At 63.6% G+C, this 20,128-nt stretch overlaps 2 protein-coding genes across 9 annotated transcripts; both read right to left on the bottom strand.

Annotated features, from left to right (window-relative positions):
• Positions 1-898: 898 nt before the first annotated feature.
• NEU4 (neuraminidase 4) lies at positions 899-10,348 on the bottom strand. 8 transcript variants are annotated; one of them, XM_034934966.3, is made up of 5 exons: positions 7,566-8,085; positions 5,218-5,398; positions 3,874-4,077; positions 3,411-3,666; positions 899-2,249 (listed from the first exon to the last, which is right to left on the bottom strand). In XM_034934966.3, the coding sequence occupies exons 3-5, from the start codon at positions 4,072-4,074 to the stop codon at positions 1,252-1,254; spliced, it is 1,455 nt and encodes a 484-aa protein (XP_034790857.1). In that variant the 5' UTR covers positions 4,075-4,077; positions 5,218-5,398; positions 7,566-8,085; the 3' UTR covers positions 899-1,251. The 8 variants fall into 8 exon arrangements, with proteins under 8 accessions (XP_034790857.1, XP_034790860.1, XP_034790858.1 ...); XM_034934969.4 differs by lacking the exon at positions 5,218-5,398 and adding an exon at positions 4,749-4,957 and having other exon boundaries at positions 3,874-4,080; XM_034934967.4 differs by lacking the exon at positions 5,218-5,398 and adding an exon at positions 4,749-4,957.
• Positions 10,349-10,483: 135 nt separating this feature from the next.
• GAL3ST2 (galactose-3-O-sulfotransferase 2) lies at positions 10,484-18,670 on the bottom strand. The gene is made up of 4 exons (XM_055109327.3): positions 18,522-18,670; positions 17,600-17,689; positions 14,702-14,957; positions 10,484-13,393 (listed from the first exon to the last, which is right to left on the bottom strand). Exons 1-4 carry the CDS (start codon positions 18,668-18,670, stop codon positions 12,572-12,574), a joined length of 1,317 nt encoding a protein of 438 aa, XP_054965302.2. The 3' UTR covers positions 10,484-12,571.
• Between the last annotated feature and the right edge of the window lie 1,458 nt (positions 18,671-20,128).

The following is a 20,128-nucleotide window of genomic DNA, read 5'->3' as shown; positions in this document are numbered from 1 at the left end:
ACACGTGTGCACCCCCCGGCTGGCGCCGTTGTCCATGGGCGTGACAGCAGGCTGGGCAGGACCGTTGAAAGGAAGCCAGAAGGAAGGGCCCGTGGGGAGAGGGGCCCGGGGGCTCACTTCTCTTTCTTCTTTATAGTTTTCTACATTTTCCAGATTTTCTTTTTTTTTTTTCAGAGTCTCACTCTGTCACTCAGGCTGGAGGGCAGTGGCACAATCTTGGCTCACTGCAACCTCTACCTCCTAGGTTAAAGTGATTCTCCTGCCCCAGCCTCCCGAGTAGCTGGAATTACAGGTGCACACCACCACATCCAGCTAATTTTTGTATTTTTAGTAGAGACGGGATTTCACCATGTTGGCAAGGCTGGTCTTGAATTCCTGACCTCAGGTGATCCACCTGCTTTGGCCTCCCAAAGTGCTGGGATTACAGGCATGAGCCCCCGCGCCCGGCTCATTTTCCAGATTTTCTACAGTAAGCATATGTTGCTTTTATCATCAGAAATGAAGACTATAAAAGGAGAAGAAATAAAAAGGAACTTCCCTGGGGAAACAGCCCCAGTGGAGCCCAAGCCCCCTCCAGGGTGGGGTCAGGGGAGCAGGACACTGGACTGGTCCTGGAAGGTGACCCCCTCCTGGCGTCCAACTCTGCGGGGAGAGGCCCTACCTCCTACTCCTCCAGCAGGATGTTCAGAGAGCACGGCAGACCACTTGCAAATCACTGTCACCGGAGGCCAGGGGTGGAGGCCGCTTCCTCCCTCCCGCCTTCCCTCTGCTGGCCCCAGGACATTTAGGAGTAGAGCTTTGCTAAGGCAGCGGGATTTGGGGATGGGGGTCAGAGAAGTGGGCTACAGCAGAGCTCCCCTCCCCAGGGCTGGAACCTGAAAAGGAAAGAAACGTCTACCCCGACACAAGCACGATTCCTTTATTTCGAGCCAGAAAGCAGCCAGTAAACAAGTGCTGCCACCCACAACACCCTGGGCTACCTGCGGTCCCGCGCCTGGCCCTGCAGCCTCGGAAGGGAGCTGTGGGGGTCACCCAGGGCCCACTTCGTGCCCCCACCCTGCCCTGCTCACTCCCAGCCGCTGCTCCCCTTCCTAAAGAGTAGTCCCTGCTTGAGAGCTCTGAGGAGCAACTTGTTTCTAATCCACAGGATCCTGCACTAAGAGCCCCCCCACAGCTATGGTGGGGCACCCCAACGTATTCCACCCCTCTGCCCCAGGCACCCAAGGGGCATGGGCACGGCCAGAAGGCCTGTCAGGAGGGCCAGCAGCACCCCCGAGGCTTGTCCCCAAGGTTGGGCGGCTCGGGGCTGGCGGGCACGTTCTCCAGGACCTCACGCAGGGAAAATGTACAAAAGGAAATCTCATCATAGGAGGTCCTGGCCCCGCTCTCGTACAGGCAGGCAAAAACCAGGCCCCCCTCAGGGGCCGGCCCGATGGACGCCAGGTCGGAGTAGCCGCTGGGGCCCTCGTAGATCACCCAGGGCTCTGTCCAGCTGCGCGGGTCCAGCGGGGACTGGCTCAGGCGGATACCCATGTGTAGCCGAGCCCTGCGCCCCACTGGGTGGGAGTACAGCAGCCACGTGGGGCTCTGGGGCGGGGCAGCAAAGGGCATGGGGAGTGCCAGGGTCCAGGAACCCACATCCCCACTGACCCCAGGCCTGGGACCAGGCTGCCTGGGGCCATCCCCCCGAGGCTGCAGACGGCTGAAGGGCCCACCAGGCACCTGGCCTCCACGGGGGTCTCCAGCAGCCTCCTCTGGGGGTTCGTGGACTCCAGGACCGAGGAGTGGAGGCTGGAGGGGACTCCCGGGGCCCACTGACCAACTGTCATCCCGTGGCCTGTTGGGGGCGGGGGCTGGGAAGCCCACGATGCTGCCCTGGCAGCCCCAGGCAGTCTCGGGCAGGGAAGCCACGCGCTCTGCGGGCAGGAAGGAGGTGCCCTCGTCAGTGCTGAGCGCCTGCACACGGCTGCCCAGTGGGCTCCGGGCATTGCAGTAGAGGAAGCTGCCGGCCTGCCCACCGTCCACCGCCGCCAGCTGGCACTCGCCTGAGCGCAGGTTGGGCACGAGGCCTCCACAGCGCCAGGTGCGGCCGTGGTCATCGCTGTAGAAGGCGAAGGAGTGAGGGCTGGTCCGGCAGATCTTGCCAAAACACTCTCGGCGGTCCACGCGGTAGGTGTAGGCGGGTACCAGCAGGCGGCCTGAGGGCAGCTGCACGCCGTGGCCGGGACCCACGGCAAATGTGGCCCAGTCTGCAGGGAGGAGGGCAGAGGTGGGAGGGGCTGCTGGGTCCCCGAGGTCGGGGGGCTGGAGGAAGGCACAGGGGGACGGGGAAGGAGGGGCTGGTGCCTTGGGTTAGGACCGTCGCACTCTGACCGCCCTTCCACACGACTCATCCCAGCCGCCCTGAGTCCTCCCAGGCTGAACAAGCCTCTCACAGCCCTTAGCAGCCGAGCCCAGGTGGACGGCACCCAGGGAGGCTGGTGAGCGCTGCCCACACAGAGAGAGCGGAGGGCAGGCGGGGGGCATGAGGCCCTGCAGTGGGGTCCCTGGGTTGGCCATGTGTCTGCTCCACTCCCTGCTGTAGCTCCCACGGGCCGGGGTCAGGTGGCCACAGAGGATGGGGTGGAGGGAAAGTTGTGGGTGAGGCCTGGCCAGGCCCTGGGCAGGGTGAGAAGGGAGTAAAGAATAAGAGGAAGGGGTGGGGTGGGGTGGCTGTTGGTTTGGGAGCTGAGAGACACCTCAGCGTCCAGCCTTCTCCTCTGCAGATAAAGAGATTAGCGGGGGGGATGAGAGAGAGTCGGGTCAGCCATAGAGGGCCTGCTCCTGCCCACTGGGTGACTGGGGGTGATCAATACCCATTTGCCTGGGACGGGAGGTGCAGGACAGTCCTGGGGAGAGGGATTTGTCTGGGACCGGAGGCTCAGGACAGTCCTGGGGAGAGGGATTTGTCTGGGATGGGAGGTGCAGGACGGTCCTGGGGAGAGGGATTTGTCTGGGACGGGAGGCGCAGGACGGTCCTGGGGAGAGGGATTTGCCTGGGACGGGAGGCGCAGGACGGTCCTGGGGAGAGGGATTTGCCTGGGACGGGAGGCTCAGGACGGTCCTGGGGAGAGGGATTTGCCTGGGATGGGAGGCGCCGGACGGTCCTGGGGAGAGGGATTTGCCTGGGACGGGAGGCGCGGGACAGTCCTGGGGAGAGGGATTTGCCTGGGACGGGAGGCGCAGGACGGTCCTGGGTAGAGGGATTTGCCTGGGACGGGAGGCGCAGGACGGTCCTGGGGAAAGGGATGGTTGGTTCCCTTGTGGCTGGAGGCAGGGGTGGGGCAGAATGGCAATTTCCCGCTGGAATCTCCCTTCCATGTGGACCGTGGCCAATCAAAGGGACCCAGACCGGCACCCTGCCCGCCTACCCTGCACGGCACCACCGATGGCCTCCTCGGTGAGGTCCCGGGCGCTGCCCCACGAGAGGCCGGCGTCACGGCTGGCCACACAGCAGAGGCGCGCGGCGTTCCTTCCCGTGGCGATCTGCACGGCCTCAGGCGTGTGGCCCAGCACCGCGATGAAGAAGAGGAAGACGGTGCCCGTGCCAGCATCGTGCACAGGGCAGGGGTTCATGGACCGGTGCTCCGCCAAGGCCGCTGTCCCCAGCACGTGCAGGGCACCCCACTGCCCAGAGGAGGAAGTTCCGCTGACCAGGACATCCAGGGACCTGGGCACAGCCCCCCACAGGGCACCCAGGATCGCTGAGCCTGGTTTGCTCATCTCTACCTCGGGCATCTGCCTGCCGCCACCACCCCCACCCCTGTCCCGGGGTGTGCAGCCCCAGCAGATCCGGCCACTACACCCACACACAGCCCCCGGCCACTCACTCACCCGCACGGAGCCCCCGGCCAGCGTGCCCCTCCTCAGCACCAGGCGGTGGGCGTGGGAGTCGTCAGGGCTGAGCCGCTGCTCCACAAAGGCCAGCAGGGTGGGCCCGGGGGGCACGGGGAGCAGCGAGGGCACGCGGTAGGTCAGGCCCGTCCTCTCCCGCTCGAAGAGCACTGTCCGTGAAGGGGTACGAGGGACCCCCATGCTCTGCTGGTCAGTACAGGGCCACAGGTCAGCAAGACAGGCCCAGGGAGCCCCACACTCGCTCCCGGTCTGGACTGGGGAACGCGCTCAGGAGGTGCAGACAGCTCCTGCCCACACCTGGGCCTCTTCCTGTACCCACCTTGGGGTCAGCCCTGTTTCTGACTCCCTCACCCCAGATCTGGAGCAGCCCCTCCCCCACCCTCCCTCGCACCCACTGCACCCCAAATGTCTGTGGAATCAGCCCCTTCCCCTCTCAACACGGCTCTGGGAGCTGACCCTCGGCCAGGCTGGTTGGTGCCAGGGTGCAGGGGAGGCTGGCCAGAGAGCCCCCGGGACCCTGCCAGCCATGTGCCCAGGACACAGGGTCATCCCAGAATTCGCCCAGCAGGAGGTCATGTGGACAATGAGGACCCAAAACCTCGAGCAAGGAGGAGCTCAGTGTCCCCAGAACAGAGGCCACAGCACCGTGGAAGCCACAGCAGAGACACAAAGAGGTGAGCCCACAGGGACCTGTGGGAGCCATGGGGCTCTCTGGGGACAGGGGATCCGCTCCCACTTCCTGAATGTCATCGGGGGAGCCACGGGGCTCTCTGGGGACAGGGGATCCGCTCCCACTTCCTGAACGTCATCGGGGGAGCCACGGGGCTCTCTGGGGACAGGGAATCTGCTCCCACCTCCTGAACGTCACTGGGGGAGCCACGGGGCTCTCTGGGGACAGGGGATCCGCTCCCACTTCCTGAACGTCATTGGGGGAGTCACGGGGCTCTCTGGGGACAGGGCATCCGCTCCCACTTCCTGAACGTCATCGGGGGAGTCACAGGGCTCTCTGGGGACAGGGGATCTGCTCCCACTTCCTGAACGTCATCGGGTCGCCACAGCCATCCTGCAGGGGACAGGTGCTTGGTGATCAGACCCCTGCCTGCAGGCAGCTGGCCCCACAGTGCCCTCATTCCAGTGCCTGGTGCTTCCCACCTGCAGGGCCCTGACCTGAGAAGCGCCCACAGGAATCAGAAGCTCCAAAGCCGAGTGGGGCCCGGCGGCCATTCTGGGAGTTTGCTCCCAGGCAACACCCACCAGGGCAGGGCCCGGGTGAGGGGGCATTTGGGGCACGCATGGGGTCTGCTTGTTGCAGGCGGGACCTGCCTGGGGGGTCTCTCAGTCTGATCGCACAAAGGCAGACGGAGCCGAGCGTGAGCACGCACAGCCCGGCACAGGGAGGTGGCGCAGCTGCAGACAGTGGGAACGCTGGTCCTCCACCATGCAGGAGCGGTCAGATCCACGGCCAGCCGCCCAGGCCGGGCACACGGGGCACCTGGATGCGGGGCTAAGGGAAGGAGGGAGGAGGGAGATGGCCGGATGCCGGACACCACGCCTGGCCAGGGCAGAACGCCTGCCTACGACGGGGACCCATGCACACCCACGGGTCAGGCGGGACCCACTGACAGAGACCCGGGTAAAGGCGCAACACTCGTGTAAAACCCGAGCAGGCCTTGCCCCAACACCTGAGGCCCAAACAGACAGCTCCACCTCCAGCCACCTCTGCCCTGGGCCACCGGTTCCTGAAAGGCTCTTGGCTAGGACAGCTGGCTGGCCCCTTCCTGCCGCTCCCCCACCACCAGTGCGCGGCTTCTGAGAGCAGCTTCCGTCCCCAAGAAGCCCCTGGCTCTGCTCTCAAAGGGCAATTGTGCCCAAGCGGGAAGCAGGTGCAGACGCCACGTGTCCCTCTGGGCTGAGCAGGCACAAGCAAGACATTCTCTCTGCACTTGGCTCCCTCCCCAAGGCCCGGACCACAGGAGCAGGTGTCAGCACCCCCCGCAGACATAAGGCCCAGGCCCACCCCTGGGGACAGAGAGGGAGAGAAGGAGACTCCAGAACCAGCTGGTCACTCCCCTTGTTGCACAGAGGGGAAACTGAGGCCCACAGAGAGGACAAGGCTGCCACACACTTGGCTTGGGGCTTCCTTGCCACGGCCAGGCCCTGGGTTCCACAGAGCCTCCGTGTCCTCCGTGTGGCCAGGCCCTGGGTTCCACAGAGACTCTGTGTCCTCAGGAGGTCCCTCTGTCTTGGGGGACCAGCTGTGCTCAGTGTGGCCAGGCCCTGGGTTCCACAGAGCCTCCGTGTCCTCAGTGTGACCAGTTCCCTGGGTTCCACAGAGCCTCCGTGTCCTCGGCAGGCCCCTCTGTCTCGGAGGCCAGCCCCGCTCAGTGTAGCCAGTTCAGCACATTCCAGGGGTTTGGCTTGACTGGGACAGCCATGTCCTGGACATTAACCAGTGCCCCCTGCCCTCCCTGACAGGGCCCTCCTTGGGGGTGTGGAGTCACAGAAGGGGAAACTGAGGCCCGGGGGAGCTGGGACCTCCAGGAGAACCTGGCCTTCTGGTCCCTGGACCCCGGTTGTAGGGGTCACTCTGGCTCAGCAGGGGGCCATCACAGACCCCCCCCCCCCACCCTCGCCAACCCCTCACAGCCCATCCTGTGTGGGCCCCCCCAGAGCCTTGAGGTCAGACCAGGCCCTCCGCACACACCCTCTGGGGTCCACACACACCCTCTGGGGTCAGCACACACCCTCTGGGGTCCACACACACCCTCTGGGGTCCACACACACACCCTCTGGGGTCAGCACACGCCCTCTGGGGTCCACACACGCCCTCTGGGGTCAGCACACACCCTCTGGGGCCCGCACACACCCTCTGGGGTCCGCACACGCCCTCTGGGGCCCGCACACGCCCTCTGGGGCCCGCACACGCCCTCTGGGGTCGGCGCACGCCCTCTGGGGTCGGCGCACGCCCTCTGGGGTCCGCGCACGCCCTCTGGGGTCCGCGCACGCCCTCTGGGGTCAGCGCACACCCTCTGGGGTCCACGCACACCCTCTGGGGTCCACGCACACCCTCTGGGGTCAGCACTTCTTGTCGTGGGAAGTGTCAGGTGCAGGGTAGGAACATCTGGGCGAGGGGCATTCACATGCACCCACATAAAGTGCAGAGGCCCTTTGCACAGAATCCCGGCAGGGGGCCCTCGGCGGCTCTGACCCTCAGCCTGCACCGTGAGCGTCCTGTGCCCTGGCCAGGGCGAAGACTCCGACCACAGACCCTTCACCTGGTAGAGCGTCCCCGACCAGCCCATCTGCAGAACGACCCTGTGGGCTGGGGCCGGCCCCCTGCATTGGGCCCCTCACAACCAGTCTGTCTCCATCCCATGCCCTGAATCTGCCCCCAGGAACCCTCAGTGTCACACCCACCCTGTGGGCCAGGAAAGTGTCCCATTGGGAGATGCATGTGGGACCTCTTGCTGGAGAGGCCCTCGGAATCCCTGCAGCCCGCCCCTTGTTTGAGAGCTGAGGAGCCACCCTGGGGTTGGCAAGGAGTGGGACTCGTCCAGCACCCCCAGACAGAGGGGGCGGCCAGCTGGACAGATGCCTCAGGAGTGGGTCCTGACCCCGGGCCCCAGGGTAGAGGGGTGAGGGTGCTGGGGGTGCAAAGGGCAGGGACTCACCGGCCACCTCGGGAAGGCTGCAGAGCTCATCATGGGTGGCTGCCTCGCCTGACCCAGAGCAGAGACAAGGGCCCACTGTGCGGGCAGCAGGCCAGGGAGCCGGCCACGTCTCAGGGCTACGTCAGGACCCTGGACACTCCCACGGTGGCACGGCTCCACTGAAGCCCAGAGCAGGGCCAGGGGTGCAGATGGGCACCCAGGAGCCACACAGACGCCCGGGACCAGCACAGGCTCCCCTCTGCAGGTCAGTGCACTCAACACTGGGGTGCTGAGGACACGGGGGTGCGCCCTCCAACAAGGGCTGTGCTGGGACGGGCCCAGCTGTGAGGCCGCAGTTGACCTCCCAGGGGGACGCGGCCCTGCCAGGAGGGCTCCGTGAGTGCACACTCTCCTCTGGGCTTCCCGGGCGCGGGGCCTCCCCTGGCACAGCACAGCCCCTCACAGCACAGGCCTCGCCGGGCTCTAGCTCTGTATCTGTGCTCCCGGCAGGCCAGCACCCCATCGCAATGTCCTGTGCCTCTCAGGGCCCAGGGTGACCCCTCCCCAGCACAGCTGCCCCGCAGGACTCCTGCCAGTCCCATTCACGCTGGCCTGCCCCCAGCCTGCCCCCGCAGGACTCCTGCCAGTCCCTTTCACACTGGCCTGCCCCCAGCCTGTCCCCGCAGGACTCCTGCCAGTCCCTTTCACGCTGGCCTGCCCCCAGCCTGTCCCCGCAGGACTCCTGCCAGTCCCTTTCACGTTGGCCTGCCCCCAGCCTGTCCCCGCAGGACTCCTGCCAGTCCCTTTCACGCTGGCCTGCCCCCAGCCTGCCATTTCAGAGGCAGCCTTGGTAACCAATGCTCAAATGACCACTGTCTAGGCCAGAATCTCAGAGGAGGCCACAGGTCCCCGGTACGCTCTGATGGGGCAGCCTCCATGGGGGATCCCTGGGCCCTGAACACCCTCCTTTCTCACTGTCCCTCCCTCCCCTGCGAAGGGCATCCTCAGCTGCTTCTGAAACCTGGGGGGCTGTGGTGGGAAACAGGTAGGTCACGTGGTTTCCAGGCTGAGATGATAAACCTGCCGCGTCCCTCCAGGTCCTAGGGGCCTGAGGGGATTTACTGGGGGGAGCTGGGAGGGGGGCAGGGAGGAAGCAGGAGGGGTGGGCCCCAGCTCCTTCTGACTCATCTGAATGCCCCCCGTGGCCCCTCGGCTGCCAGAGCTCGTGAAGACGGTTAAGGAAAGCTTCCCCCCAGTGGCCTTCACCCCACGGGGACAGAGCCCCAGAGATGCCTGTGGGCCCAGTGCCCTGTGCACTCACAGCCCCAGGAGGGGCGGACCCAGTCCAGGCAACTTGGCCATCGTACACATCCTCCCGCTCACAGCCGAGAATCCTGGGGCAGGGGCAGGTGGGTGGGAAGGGACAACCTCCCCACCCCTCAGAAGCCCCACCCCAGCCCAACCAGAACTGGGTGGGCCATCTCCCTTCTCGTGTCCCCCAAGTCTGGGACTGGTGGAGTCTGACCAGGGCCATCCCCTAAGTACCCAGGCTTACAGGGAAATGGGACCTTGCAAAGTCCCCTCCTGGGCCACCCTGAGACACAGGCCGGGTCTGGAGCAGGGCTGTCTGACCAGGGTGTGCCCACAGAGCTGGGGTGGGGGGGCAGGCCTCACTCCCTCTGCTCCAGGCTTTTCAAGCCCACTGTTTTCAATCTAGAGATTTCACAGAAAAACCCGTGTTTTCAGCTTCTCTTGAAAAGTCAGATCTGCCCTCAGGGGCCACCCACTTCCCCTGGGCATCTCTGCCTGGACAAGCCACTGTCTACCCAGGGTATATGCCAGCCACGGGTCCCACCAACCCCCAACTGTCACCCCATGGCCCACGGCTGCTCAGAGGTCCCTGGGCACATCTGGGGCTCTGTCCCTGTGGGGTGAAAGCCACCCGGGGGAAGCTTTCCTTAACCGTCTTCGTGAGCTCTGGCAGCCGAGGGGCCACGCTGACCCCAGCATCACACGGAAGGCTGGGACGTGCCCCCTCCCCCAAGAGCAGTTTCGGCTACTCTGTGTCCCCCTTTTATGGGCTGCACGACGTGGCAGCATTTTAACCGCCCCTTCTCAATGCACAGCCCGGACAGGCTGTTCTCAACACTCTCTACTGCAAACTACACAGTTTTACGTCGCCAGAAAGACCCCAAATTTCTATTCAAAAAGACGGTACCAGTTTCAGTTCCCACCAACCTCAAAGGCAGAGACAAAAGGACGGTGCGCCCTCCTGTAACTTCATTTCTTCGGTGACTGTGAAGCTGAGGGCAGAGTCCACGCCTGGGGACAGGGCTGCCACCGCAGCGGCCACCGCGCCCGACACTCGCTCCTCCTCCCAGAGACCACCTGCGTTCCGCTCAGGGACAGGGCTGCCAACGCAGTGGCCACCGCGCCCGACGCTCGCTCCTCCTCCCAGAGACCACCTGCGTTCCGCTCAGGGACAGGGCTGCCAACGCAGTGGCCACCGCGCCCGACGCTCGCTCCTCCTCCCAGAGACGACTTGAGCTCTGCTCAGAAGCGGCACCTCCTCATGCTGGACTCACTCGGGCCCGCATGTGCCAAGGGGGCCTGGTTTTGGGGCCGGCAGGTTCTGCCTGATGCTCAGAGGGTAACTGTATGCTGAATTTGGGGCCGGCGGGTTCTGCCTGATGGTCAGAGGGTAACTGGATGCTGAAAACTGTGAGTCTTTCTTCAACTCAGGGGAATGTTTCCAGCGCACGCCAGGCCTCACTCACGCAGGCCTCCGTGACAACTGTTCAGCACTGACTGAGGGTGAAGTGAAATCCTGAAAGCTGAGAGCCAGCGCCCTCACACGAAGGCTGGGACGTAACAAAAGCCCACCAAGAGTTTTGCCCAGGGCTTTCTTGGGCCTTGAAGCGTGACGAGACCAGGACCCGTTTAGGATTAAACAAGTTTTATTGGGGGTCTGAAAAAACTCCCCAGGCCTCCACAAACAAGTGGAGAAGGAACTCCCCAGGCCTCCATGATTTAGCAGAAGACAAGATAAGGGTAAACACCTGGGCCCATTTAGATCAAGTAAATATACTGAGTCTCCAGAGGAAGATCTCCAGGACCAGACCTCAGTTAGAGATGAGAAGAATTGAATCACGCACGTCTTTAGACGAATGCACACTGACACGGAGACACAGAGCTTAGAAGGTGTGTAAGCTCTGGAAAAACTCTGTAATCTGGAGTTGGTCTGGTGATCATTTCCAGGCCTTCTCCCTGTAACCAGTTACAGAAATAAAATCCCTCTTCTTCCCCAGTTCATCTGCATCTCGCTGTCGGGCCTCGGGAATGAGCAACCCGACCCTGGGTTTGGCCCCGGGAACGTGTTGTTCTCTGCGTGACCTGCTTTCTCATCTGTGGTCTTTTCTGTCTTCTGGGACTCCTGTTGTTGGCACGTGGGCTCCTCCCGGGCCACTTTCCCTTTACCTGGCAGGATCCTCTCCTGTGCCTTCCCTGGGCTGAGGGGGGAGGGAGGGAGGGAGGGAGGGTGGCCTACCGAGGTCCCTGGGCTGAGAGGGGAGGGTGGCCTGCAGAGGTCCCTGGGCTAAGTGGGGAGGGAGGGTGGCCTGCAGATATCCCTGGGCTGAGGGGGGAGGGAGGGTGGCCTGCAGAGGTCCCTGGGCTGAGGGGGGAGGGTGGCCTGCAGATATCCCTGGGCTGAGGGGGGAGGGTGGCCTGCGGAGGTCCCTGGGCTGAGCGGGGAGGGAGGGTGGCCTGCAGAGGTCCCTGGGCTGAGGGGGGAGGGAGGGTGGCCTGCAGAGGTCCCTGGGCTGAGGGGGGAGGGAGGGTGGCCTGCAGAGGTCCCTGGCTGACTCTGACTCAGCAGAGCTCCTGCCATTCTTCACGGCCGACTCTCACTGAAAATTCACTCTTCCTGAAGCTCCCCCATTACACTGAGGTCCGAGGGAGCTGCCTATGCTGCTGTTTCGGGTTCTCTCCCTTCTTTGAAATGCTGGTTTCCCGTCCCCAAAAAAGCGTGGACACACCTAGACCTGCAGGCCTAGATCCACTGCTGGGGTCTCAGCCTCCAGGCTGAGCATGCTGCAGAGTAGCTGCGTTTCCTGGGTGCCCCAGGCATCGGCTGGTCCCGGCGAGTGCACCCCCTTTACCCGCTGAGCCCCTGGCAGCCAGGGATCACGTCCTGCCAGGCAGGGAGGCTCTGTCCCTCCCTGTGAATGACAAAGAGGGTACCCACAGCTGCCCTCTGGCACCACACCCAACGTGGTCTCCAAGGCAACCAAGGGTGTGTGACCCCCAACCACTCCAGCCTCCTTTGGCAAGTGAGACTCCTCTCCTTCACGAGGCATCAGGGGCTGACCAGCAGGGGTCGTGGAGCTGAGCTCGACCTGGGCTCCGGCTAGAACCCTGGCCTTGTGAGCAGCTGTGCCATCTCTCTGTAGAAAACATCCTTCCATCAGAACCAAACCTCCTACAGCGAAAGATGTGGAGCTGTTCGGGAGCGGCTGAGCCCTGGCCCCTGCCCCGCTCCCGGGCCGGTCTTTGTGGCACTGCCTGTGCCTGCACCTGTCTCTGGGACCAGCACCTTGTCGCCAGGGCCGGGAAATTCAGGGGAACCACTCTGAGTTCCTCCGAGGACCCACAGCCCCAGTGCCCAGGACCCTGGGGAGTCCCGGGGCTCACAGGCATGCGCATCCTGCCGGGCAGGTGCTGACCTGTGATCCAGCATCCCCCACTCCCCACCCTCGTGTTCAGTTCTATTCAGTGAACAGAGGCACCGCCTCGGAAGGGGGGGCGGGTGGCTGCAGCCTGGGCTCAGGGCCCTCTCTGGGAGGGATCTGCGCGGATTGTGGGGGGTGCTCTTCACTGGGGTCTCCGCCCTCTTCATTTTAGAGCCGTGGCCGGCGGGCCTGGGTTTCCCAACGCCCCAGAAGCCCTGCAAGGATCCCCAGCCTCCCCGGTGACGGCGGAGAGAGGAGCTGGTGTCCGCAGGAGGCCTCGTCCCCGGCCCGGCCCCTCTACGCCCCCAGGAACGGGATGTTCTTGCGGGGCTTCTCCGGGAACTGCAGGGCGTACAGGCGGGCCATGTACTGGAGCTCAGGCATCACAAGCCTCTGGCACACGCCCAGCGTCCGGTTGTCCAGGCCCGGCCGGAGGTTGTAACCCAGGATGTCGGCCTTGCCGGGCTGGTAGGGGCGCAGGCGCGGGTCTCTGATCTGCGTGTGGTTCTTGAGCGCGCCGCCGTCCTGCAGGCACAGGGTCGCGAGTTCGCGCCTCCGGGCGCGCAGTCGCTCCACCTCCCCGCGCAGCCGCCGCGGCCCCAGCTCGGCGCGCAGCTGCGCCCAGAGGGTGCGGTTGAAATGCTCGTACAGGCGCCAGTCCAGCGCGCACCAGCTCCGCGCGCGCTCCCGGGTCTCGGGCGACAGGCGGGCCACGGAGCGCGCGCTGCGGGAGTTGAGCCTGAAGGCCACCACGTCGTCCAGCGCCCAGCGCAGCCGGCGCCGCAGCAGCACCAGGGACTCGTCCAGGTGCTCGGCGATGAGCACCAGCTGGAAGCGCCGCTCCACCTCGGCGATGCGCGCGCGCACGTAGCCCTCCTCGCACTGCGCGTTGGGGTCGAAGCCGAAGTCGAACCACATGTTGTTCTTGGCGTAGACGTTCCTGAGGAGGCGGCTGTCGTTGTAGAACGTCCGCGGCGAGGCCAGGAACGCGTCCAGGCTCGGGGCGCCCCGGAAGGCGGGGGCGTAGGTTTTGTAGTAGATGAAGGAGGACTCCAGCTGGAACACGGGGTTCCTCAGGATGGAGAAGTAGAAGGTGTCGTTGGGCATGACTTTCTGCACCTGTGTGGCGACAGAGAGGCGGGCTGCGGACCGCGGGCCCAGGCCAGGGTGGCCCACCCGCGGGGAGGAGGCGCGCCCTGGCCACACCCGCTCAAGGAGCACCCCCATCCTCACATCTGCCGAGGAACCTGGGCCTGGCGCCTCCTCGTGCGGCAGCTCCGGGAGCAGAGCCAGGGCCACACGCAGGCCCTGCAGCCCAGTCACTGGTTCCCGGGCGCCCAGAACAGAGGCCAAGGACGCCAGGAAGGGGCCTCAGGAGGAGGAGGCTGTGGGCAGAGCAGGAGGAGGGAGGAGGAGCTCCCACTGGCATCTCGAGGAGACCCAGAGGCCTCTAGGAGTGGGATGCTGTGGCGCACAGACAGCACGAAGGGCCCTCCACGGGCCGCTGGCACAGGGGGCTTCAGCACTCCACCAGCTGCCCACAGGCCAGGGTGACGCCCACCTAACAGACAAAGAAACTGAGGCCCAGAGAAGGTCCGTGACCCAGGTTCCCCACAGGGTGAGTCTGGACTCACCCTCGCTTGTGCCCCCTCAGAGGTCCTGGAGGATATACCCCACCCACAGAAAGTAAAGTCTTGCAGAAAGTCACGCCCAACTACACCGCCTGCTTCTCCATCCTCAGAAACCCAGGGAGAGAACAGTGGGAGGCCTCCTCCCTGCGCCCACCCTCTTCCTTTCCCCTCCTCCCGGCCCCTCCTCCTCCCTCTGCCCCGCAGCCCCCACCCCACAGCACACCCCCGCTGCCCCGCTCTCTGCCCATCACCTCTCCCCACCCGGCCTCCCTCTGGCCCCGCCTGGTCACCTAGCCTCTGCTGGCCATTCTCCACAGAGCGCTCGGGGTGACCCTAAAACACCTGTGCCTGCCCACAGCCCTCCCACCCACACTCCCTGCCCTGCTTCCTTTGTAAGGAAGGTCAGGGAAGCCCTGGGGGGAAGCCGGCTCTATGCTGAGACCCAAGGGACCCAAAGAAGGGCCTGCAGCCACAGAAGCGAAGGTCACAGGGTGGGGAGAGCCGGGCCTGTGCACAACCAGGAGGCCAGAGAAGCGGGGGAGCGCTGGGGACGCCCTTGGGCAGGGGCTGTGGGGCTCCCAGGTCTCATTCCAAGAGCAACGGCAGGCGACTGGCCGCCTGGAGGGGCAGGGGTTGGCTCAGCAGGGCGTGCGGCCCAGGCCCTCCCAACCCGCCTTCTGCACGCCCCGCCCGCAAGCCTTACACCCCTTCTCTCCAGCCTCCAGGCTACGCCACCCTGACCCACAGCCACAGGCACGGCCGCAGCCCGCCCTCCTCCCCAGCAGGCCCGCGGTACCTGAGGCAGGTTGAACCGCAGGTGGTTGCACATGATGTTGAAGCGCTGCTGCGACCCCACGCCTTCCACGTAGCGCGCCAGGAAGAGCCAGGGGTAGCCCAGGTGGACGCGTGAGCCGGCGGGCAGCGCCACGGACAGGTTGTGGGTCTCGGCGAAGCGGTAGAGGATGTTGAGCACCGTGCTGCTGGCCGTCTTGTGCGTCTTCAGGAACATGATGTTGGTGACCGGCGGCCCCTCAGCCTGGCCCCCAAACAGGCTGGGAGGGAAGGCACACGCAGCCTTCAGCAAGGGTGCAGATGCCCCAACCCCCGCCCAACAGCGACCCCCAGCCCGGCAACCGCAAGGAGAGACCTCCCAACCCGAGCCCCCCAACTCTAGGCCAGGGGGCCAACTGGGTAAGCACCGACCCATGGCCCCAGTCCTTGCCCCACTCCACAACCTCCCAGCTGGTGGCCCGAACACAAACTCCCCCAACTGTCTCCCGTAACCATGCTCCCCCAACCCTGTGCCCCCGAGAACTAAAAATAAAACCCTAAATGAACCCCATCTTGGCCAAGGGGACCCCAGACCCACCTTAAACCTGAGTTCCCAGCAGTGATGGGATGGGAGGTCAGGCGCCTCGTCACACCCCCTCCCCTTTGCGGTTAGACCCAGCAGCTGCCGGGTGTGAATGTTAAATAGAGACCATAAAGAAAACGTGGCACATCTGCACCACGGAATACTGTGCAGCCATAAAAAAGAATGAGTTCATGTCCTTTGCAGGGACATGGATGAAGCTGGAAACCATCATCCTCAGCAAACTAACAAAGGAACAGAAAACCAAACACCACATGTTCTCACTCATAAGTGGGACTTGAACAATGAGAACACGTGGACACAGAGAGGGGAACAGTGCATCCCAGGGCCTGTCGGGGGTGGGGGGAAGGGGAAGGAAAGCATTAGGACAAATACCTAATGCGTGCGGGGCTTGAAACCTAGATGACGGGCTAATAGGTGCAGTAAACTACCATGGCACACGTATACCTGTGTAACAAACCTGCACGTTCTGCACGTGTGTCCCAGAACTTAAAGTAAATTTTTTAAAAATTAAAAAATAAAAGGAGACCATGGCCCAGCAGAACCGACTGTGGCCATAAGACGCTACATTATCAACGGGACCTGAGGCCACGCCAGGCAGGGGCGAAGTCACACACGCTGCACTTACTTATGTTCTACCTGCCACGGGAGTTTTCTTTTTCTCTGACACCCAAACGCTGGCCTTGAGACGAACAACGTTAAAGCAGGTGCAGCTCACCCCCTGCCAGACGCTGCCTCGCTGACCCCTGCTCCCCCAGCCAGAACCACAGCCGCCATCGGACAAGAGCCGCATTTCAGTAACTGTCCCCTGAGCAGGGACCCCCAGCCCCGGACTGGTTCTGGAGGTTTACGGAGGCTGCGCACCGAGTGCTTCCCGTCCCCGCTCCACCTTCTGACGTGCAGGGCCTGATTGTAACGCAGTTAGATGTGCGGTCTCCACCCCAGGGTGAACGTGGGTCACAAGTAACACACCTGTTTGTTCAGGACACGTGCGTCAGGACCCCGTTCATGAATATCCACAGCTCCTCCCGTCACCTGCTGAACGTGTACTTGGCCAAGCCAATCAGCGTAAGCCCCTGTCCCACCCCCTCCCTCGAAGTGCCCGCTCACAGCCTGGGTCGGCGGCTGTGCTCCAGCCTGTGTCGGCGGCTGTGCTCCAGCCTGTGGGATGTCCACACTTTATAAGAAACAAAGTGTCCTCGCCACATTCATAGATGTCATGAGTCTTCAGTCGACACCCCCAACCCTAGAACCCCCACCAGACCCATCACTGCACCCCAACCTAGAGACCCTCAGCCCCAGCCTCAGGGCCCCATGGAGACAGTGTCCTCAGACCCATCCCTGTTTCCCTCGGGGGCTACACACTCTGGCCCACACATCACCCCAGCCTTCTCCCTGGTGCCCAGGCACGCACATGCAGCTGGCTTTGTGACCTCAGCCACACGTGCAGTGCTTCTTGTCCCTTCACACCAGGAAAAGGAAGGACCCCAAAGCCGAGACCAGCGGCCAGACGTAGGGCTGGGCCCACTCCTAGAATCCCATCATGACACCCACCCAGTGGGGCTGGAGTAGCAGGCGCCCTCCCTGCCCCAGAACAGGGCCAGCAGAAGTGACCAGGATGGTGGGGTCAGGGTACCCAGGCCTGGCCAGCCTGGGTGATGGGGGTGAGCAAAGACAGGGTCCTTGGCACCTGTCTCTGGCAGCTCGGCCCAGAGGGATTGGTGCTTCCTCTCTCTCCTCCAACCAGAGGGGCTGGGGAGTGGCGGGGCCTGGAAGACCCTTCCAGCAGCCTGGCTAAAGCCCTGTCTGGAGGCACAGCTGGGCTGCGAGGTGAGCACAGGTGGGCACCTCCATGCAGCAGGGGCTCCACAGAGGATGTGCCACAGGCAGGCAGGGGAGAGGGTCCCAGGTGGGCCCATGGCTGCAAGGTCTGTCCTGAGCACGGTTCTGACCTTTTCCTTCCCAGATCCCAGCCCTGGCCCAGCCCAGATCCAGCCCAGGCCCACAGGCCACCTCTGTTGTGGGGAGCAAGAAGGAGGCCTCCAGCCCTGCCTCCCACACATAGGGACCCTCTGCACACACTGGGTCTGCCCCCAAACCCAGACCCAGCCCCTGCTCCCCAGAGCCCTCCCCAGAGGCCCAGGTGGGTTTGTGGCTAACAGAAGACTCTCAGCGTCCCCCCAAGGAAGGGCCCATCCACCCCTCCTCTTCCAGAGGGAGACAGGCCCAGTGGGGGGCGTGATCATGCTGGGGTCCCAGGCTCTGTCCTCGGGGCTGTTAGGAGGTACCCAGGGCAGGACTTATGGTGGGGGCAGGACTTACGGTGTGTCCAGCTCTAAGTCCGAGTGCAGGAATCCGGCCAGCAGGAGCAGAGTCAGGGCCAGGAGGAGGAGGAGGATGACCCGGAAGTATCTGTGGAAAGGGCAGGCCGTGAGTGCCCAGGCCGGGTCGTGCCAGCCCCACCCCCACCTCCCATCCTGCAGCCAAGTCCAGGCCTTGGGCCACACTGGTCTGGGCCTCCCCTCACCTCTGTAACGTCTTGTCCTCAAACCCACTGGGTGCCGGCCCATGGGCTAGGGAGTCTCAACCCAGGACAGGCCTGAATCTGACCCCACCCCGACCACCCCTGAATGGCTTAGGGCCGGAAAGAGCCTAGTGGATGAGCCATCCCCTTCCCTGGGGTTCAGGAGCTGACAGGGCCGCGCTCCTGGGACCAGAGGTGGGAACAGGTCAGGGGACCTCTACCCACGCAGGGCCCCTTGGGAGACTGTATGGGACGGAGACCCCCAGGCCCCCAGGGGATCTGGAGAGGCTGAGAGTTTGGTGCAATGGACTGTGCGCCCCCAAAATCCACAGGCCAAACCCCTAACACACAGCGTGACGGTGCCTGGAGGTGGGGCCTCTGGGAGGCGTTAGGGTTGGATGAGGTTTGAGGGGGGGTGGAGTCCCTGTAATGGGATTCGTGTCCTTCTAAGACAAGGAAGAGACCAGAGTGCAGCTTCCACTCCCCACCCTCGCTCCCCATATGGGGGCACAGAGAGAAAGTGGCATCTGCAGGCCAGGAGGAGGCCCTCCCCAGGAACCCGCCACGCTGGCTCGAGATCGCATGCCTTCCGGCCTCCAGAACCGTGAGAAGCACATGTCTGCTGCTGGGGCCAGCCTGTCTGTGGTGTCTGTTGTGACAGCCCGGGGTGACTGAGCCTGGAGGAAGCATGATGTCTCCAAACAGAGAGGCGGGGCCCACATGAGGAGGCCTGAGGAGGCCTGGCCTGGGTCCCAGGAGCCTAGCATAGCAGGTGCAGCCAAATCAGGGAAGAGCAGATCTGGGTAAGGCCTGACTGTGGAGTCGGGCGGGGAGCCAGGGTCCCCCATCCTCTGGGCAAAGCCCCCCATCAGTACAGAGCAGCCAAGGGGCCCCTCAGTGATGGGGTGGGGCTACCACGTGGGCCGTGTCCCCTCAGTGATGGGGGTTGCCACGTGGGCCGTAGCGTCTCAGTGCAGGTCAGGCACAGGCTACGAGGGAACCAGACACCACACCTGCACTCGGCGAGCTCAGCATCTGGAGAGGACACAAGGGGTGAGCTTCCTGCTTGGACTGGGGCCTTTGCATGGGGCTTTACAGGGTACATAGGAGCACAACAAGCCAGTGGGGAAGGAGGAATTGTAACCAAGGCAAAGCGGGCCAGGGGGCTGGGGGTGCTAGAACAGCAGGGAGGCAGGACCCAGGCCCAGTGCAACGTCACTCTTCACCCTCCCGGGACGTGGAACTGGGTTAGGATCAGCCCCGCTGCTCAGTGGTCACACGACCATTCAAGCGCTGCCATGGGAGCAGCGGGGAGGGCTGGGCTGGCTCTGCCATGGGAGCAGCGGGGAGGGCTGGGCTGGCTCTGCCATGGGAGCAGCGGGGAGGGCTGGGCTGGCCCTGCCCGGCCCCACTGGCCCCTGCCCAGGAAGAGTTCCTGAGCAGCAGGTCCTCACTCCCACACGCTGGCCCGGCACTCCTCTCCTTTTGGGGAAAGGAGATGATTTTTGCATAAAACAATCTTGAATTTTAGCATAATCCCGAAGAAGAGAATTTTTAACTAAGAAGTCACTTCTAAAGTTCAAATGGACAAAAAACATATAGTGATGGCCAGAAAAATTCTAAACAGTCACGATAACGAACATCGGCTCTCCCAGATCTGCTCCATGGATGAGAATCAGTTCCACATGGGTCAAAGATTTAATGTAAAAAAATAAAACCACTAAAGTCAGAGGATAAAGGAGAATGAGGCTGCCGTCTAAGCAAGACACAAAACCAAGAGGGTATGAAGAAAAGAAACACAAATCTGGCAAACACGTAATGTTTCAGGCCAGGCGCGGCGGCTCACGCCTGTAATCCTAACATTTTGGGAGGCGGAAGTGGGAGAATTGCTTGAGCCTAGGAGTTTGAGGCCAGCCTGGGCAATATAGTGAGACCCCATCTCTACATTCTTAAAACATTGCTGTCAGAATGGCTGACAGAATGGCTGTCAGGATGGCTGCGCCAGGGCGGCCAGGTCCATGCTAACAGCAAACGGGGCAGCCCTCAGGGCCTCAAGCCCCCCGCAGTCCCCTCACCCTGCATGGGACCTCAAGGCACCCCTGGGGCTGTGGCCACAGCAGTGAGCTGGCTCTGGTCAAAGTGCCTGCCCCACCCAGCCACTAGCTGACCCCACATGGGGCCAGCTCAGGGCCGCCAACAGCCCAGCCCCCCACGGGAACCACCCAGTAACCATCTATCCCGGGCGCTCAGCTGCTGGTCAGGACCACTCTGTTTCCCCCAACCCCAGCCGATGGCCCTGCTCTGTGCCTCCCTATCAGACAAGACCA

Source organism: Pan paniscus, chromosome 13 (assembly GCF_029289425.2).
Source record: "Pan paniscus chromosome 13, NHGRI_mPanPan1-v2.0_pri, whole genome shotgun sequence".
Taxonomy (NCBI): domain Eukaryota; kingdom Metazoa; phylum Chordata; class Mammalia; order Primates; family Hominidae; genus Pan; species Pan paniscus.
Note: the sequence above shows the minus strand (reverse complement) of the source record. Positions and strands in the feature narration are given on the sequence as shown.

Bases quoted from the DNA above. Each gene is read 5' to 3' on its own strand.
- NEU4 (XM_003804455.5), bottom strand. From the start codon at position 7,598: ATGATGAGCTCTGCAGCCTTCCCGAGGTGGCCG. The intron at 4,081-7,565 runs GTGAGTCCCTGC...TGTACTGACCAG, and splicing joins CAGCCTTCCCGAGGTGGCCG to CAGAGCATGGGGGTCCCTCG. The intron at 2,250-3,410 runs GTAGGCGGGCAG...TCCTCCCTGCAG, and splicing joins CATCGGTGGTGCCGTGCAGG to ACTGGGCCACATTTGCCGTG.
- GAL3ST2 (XM_055109327.3), bottom strand. From the start codon at position 18,670: ATGGGGGGCTTTGCCCAGAGGATGGGGGACCCTGGCTCCCCGCCCGAC. The intron at 17,690-18,521 runs GTGGGCCCCGCC...CCCTTTCCACAG, and splicing joins GCCTCCTCAGGCCTCCTCAT to ATACTTCCGGGTCATCCTCC. The intron at 14,958-17,599 runs GTAAGTCCTGCC...CTTCCCTCCCAG, and splicing joins GACTTAGAGCTGGACACACC to CCTGTTTGGGGGCCAGGCTG.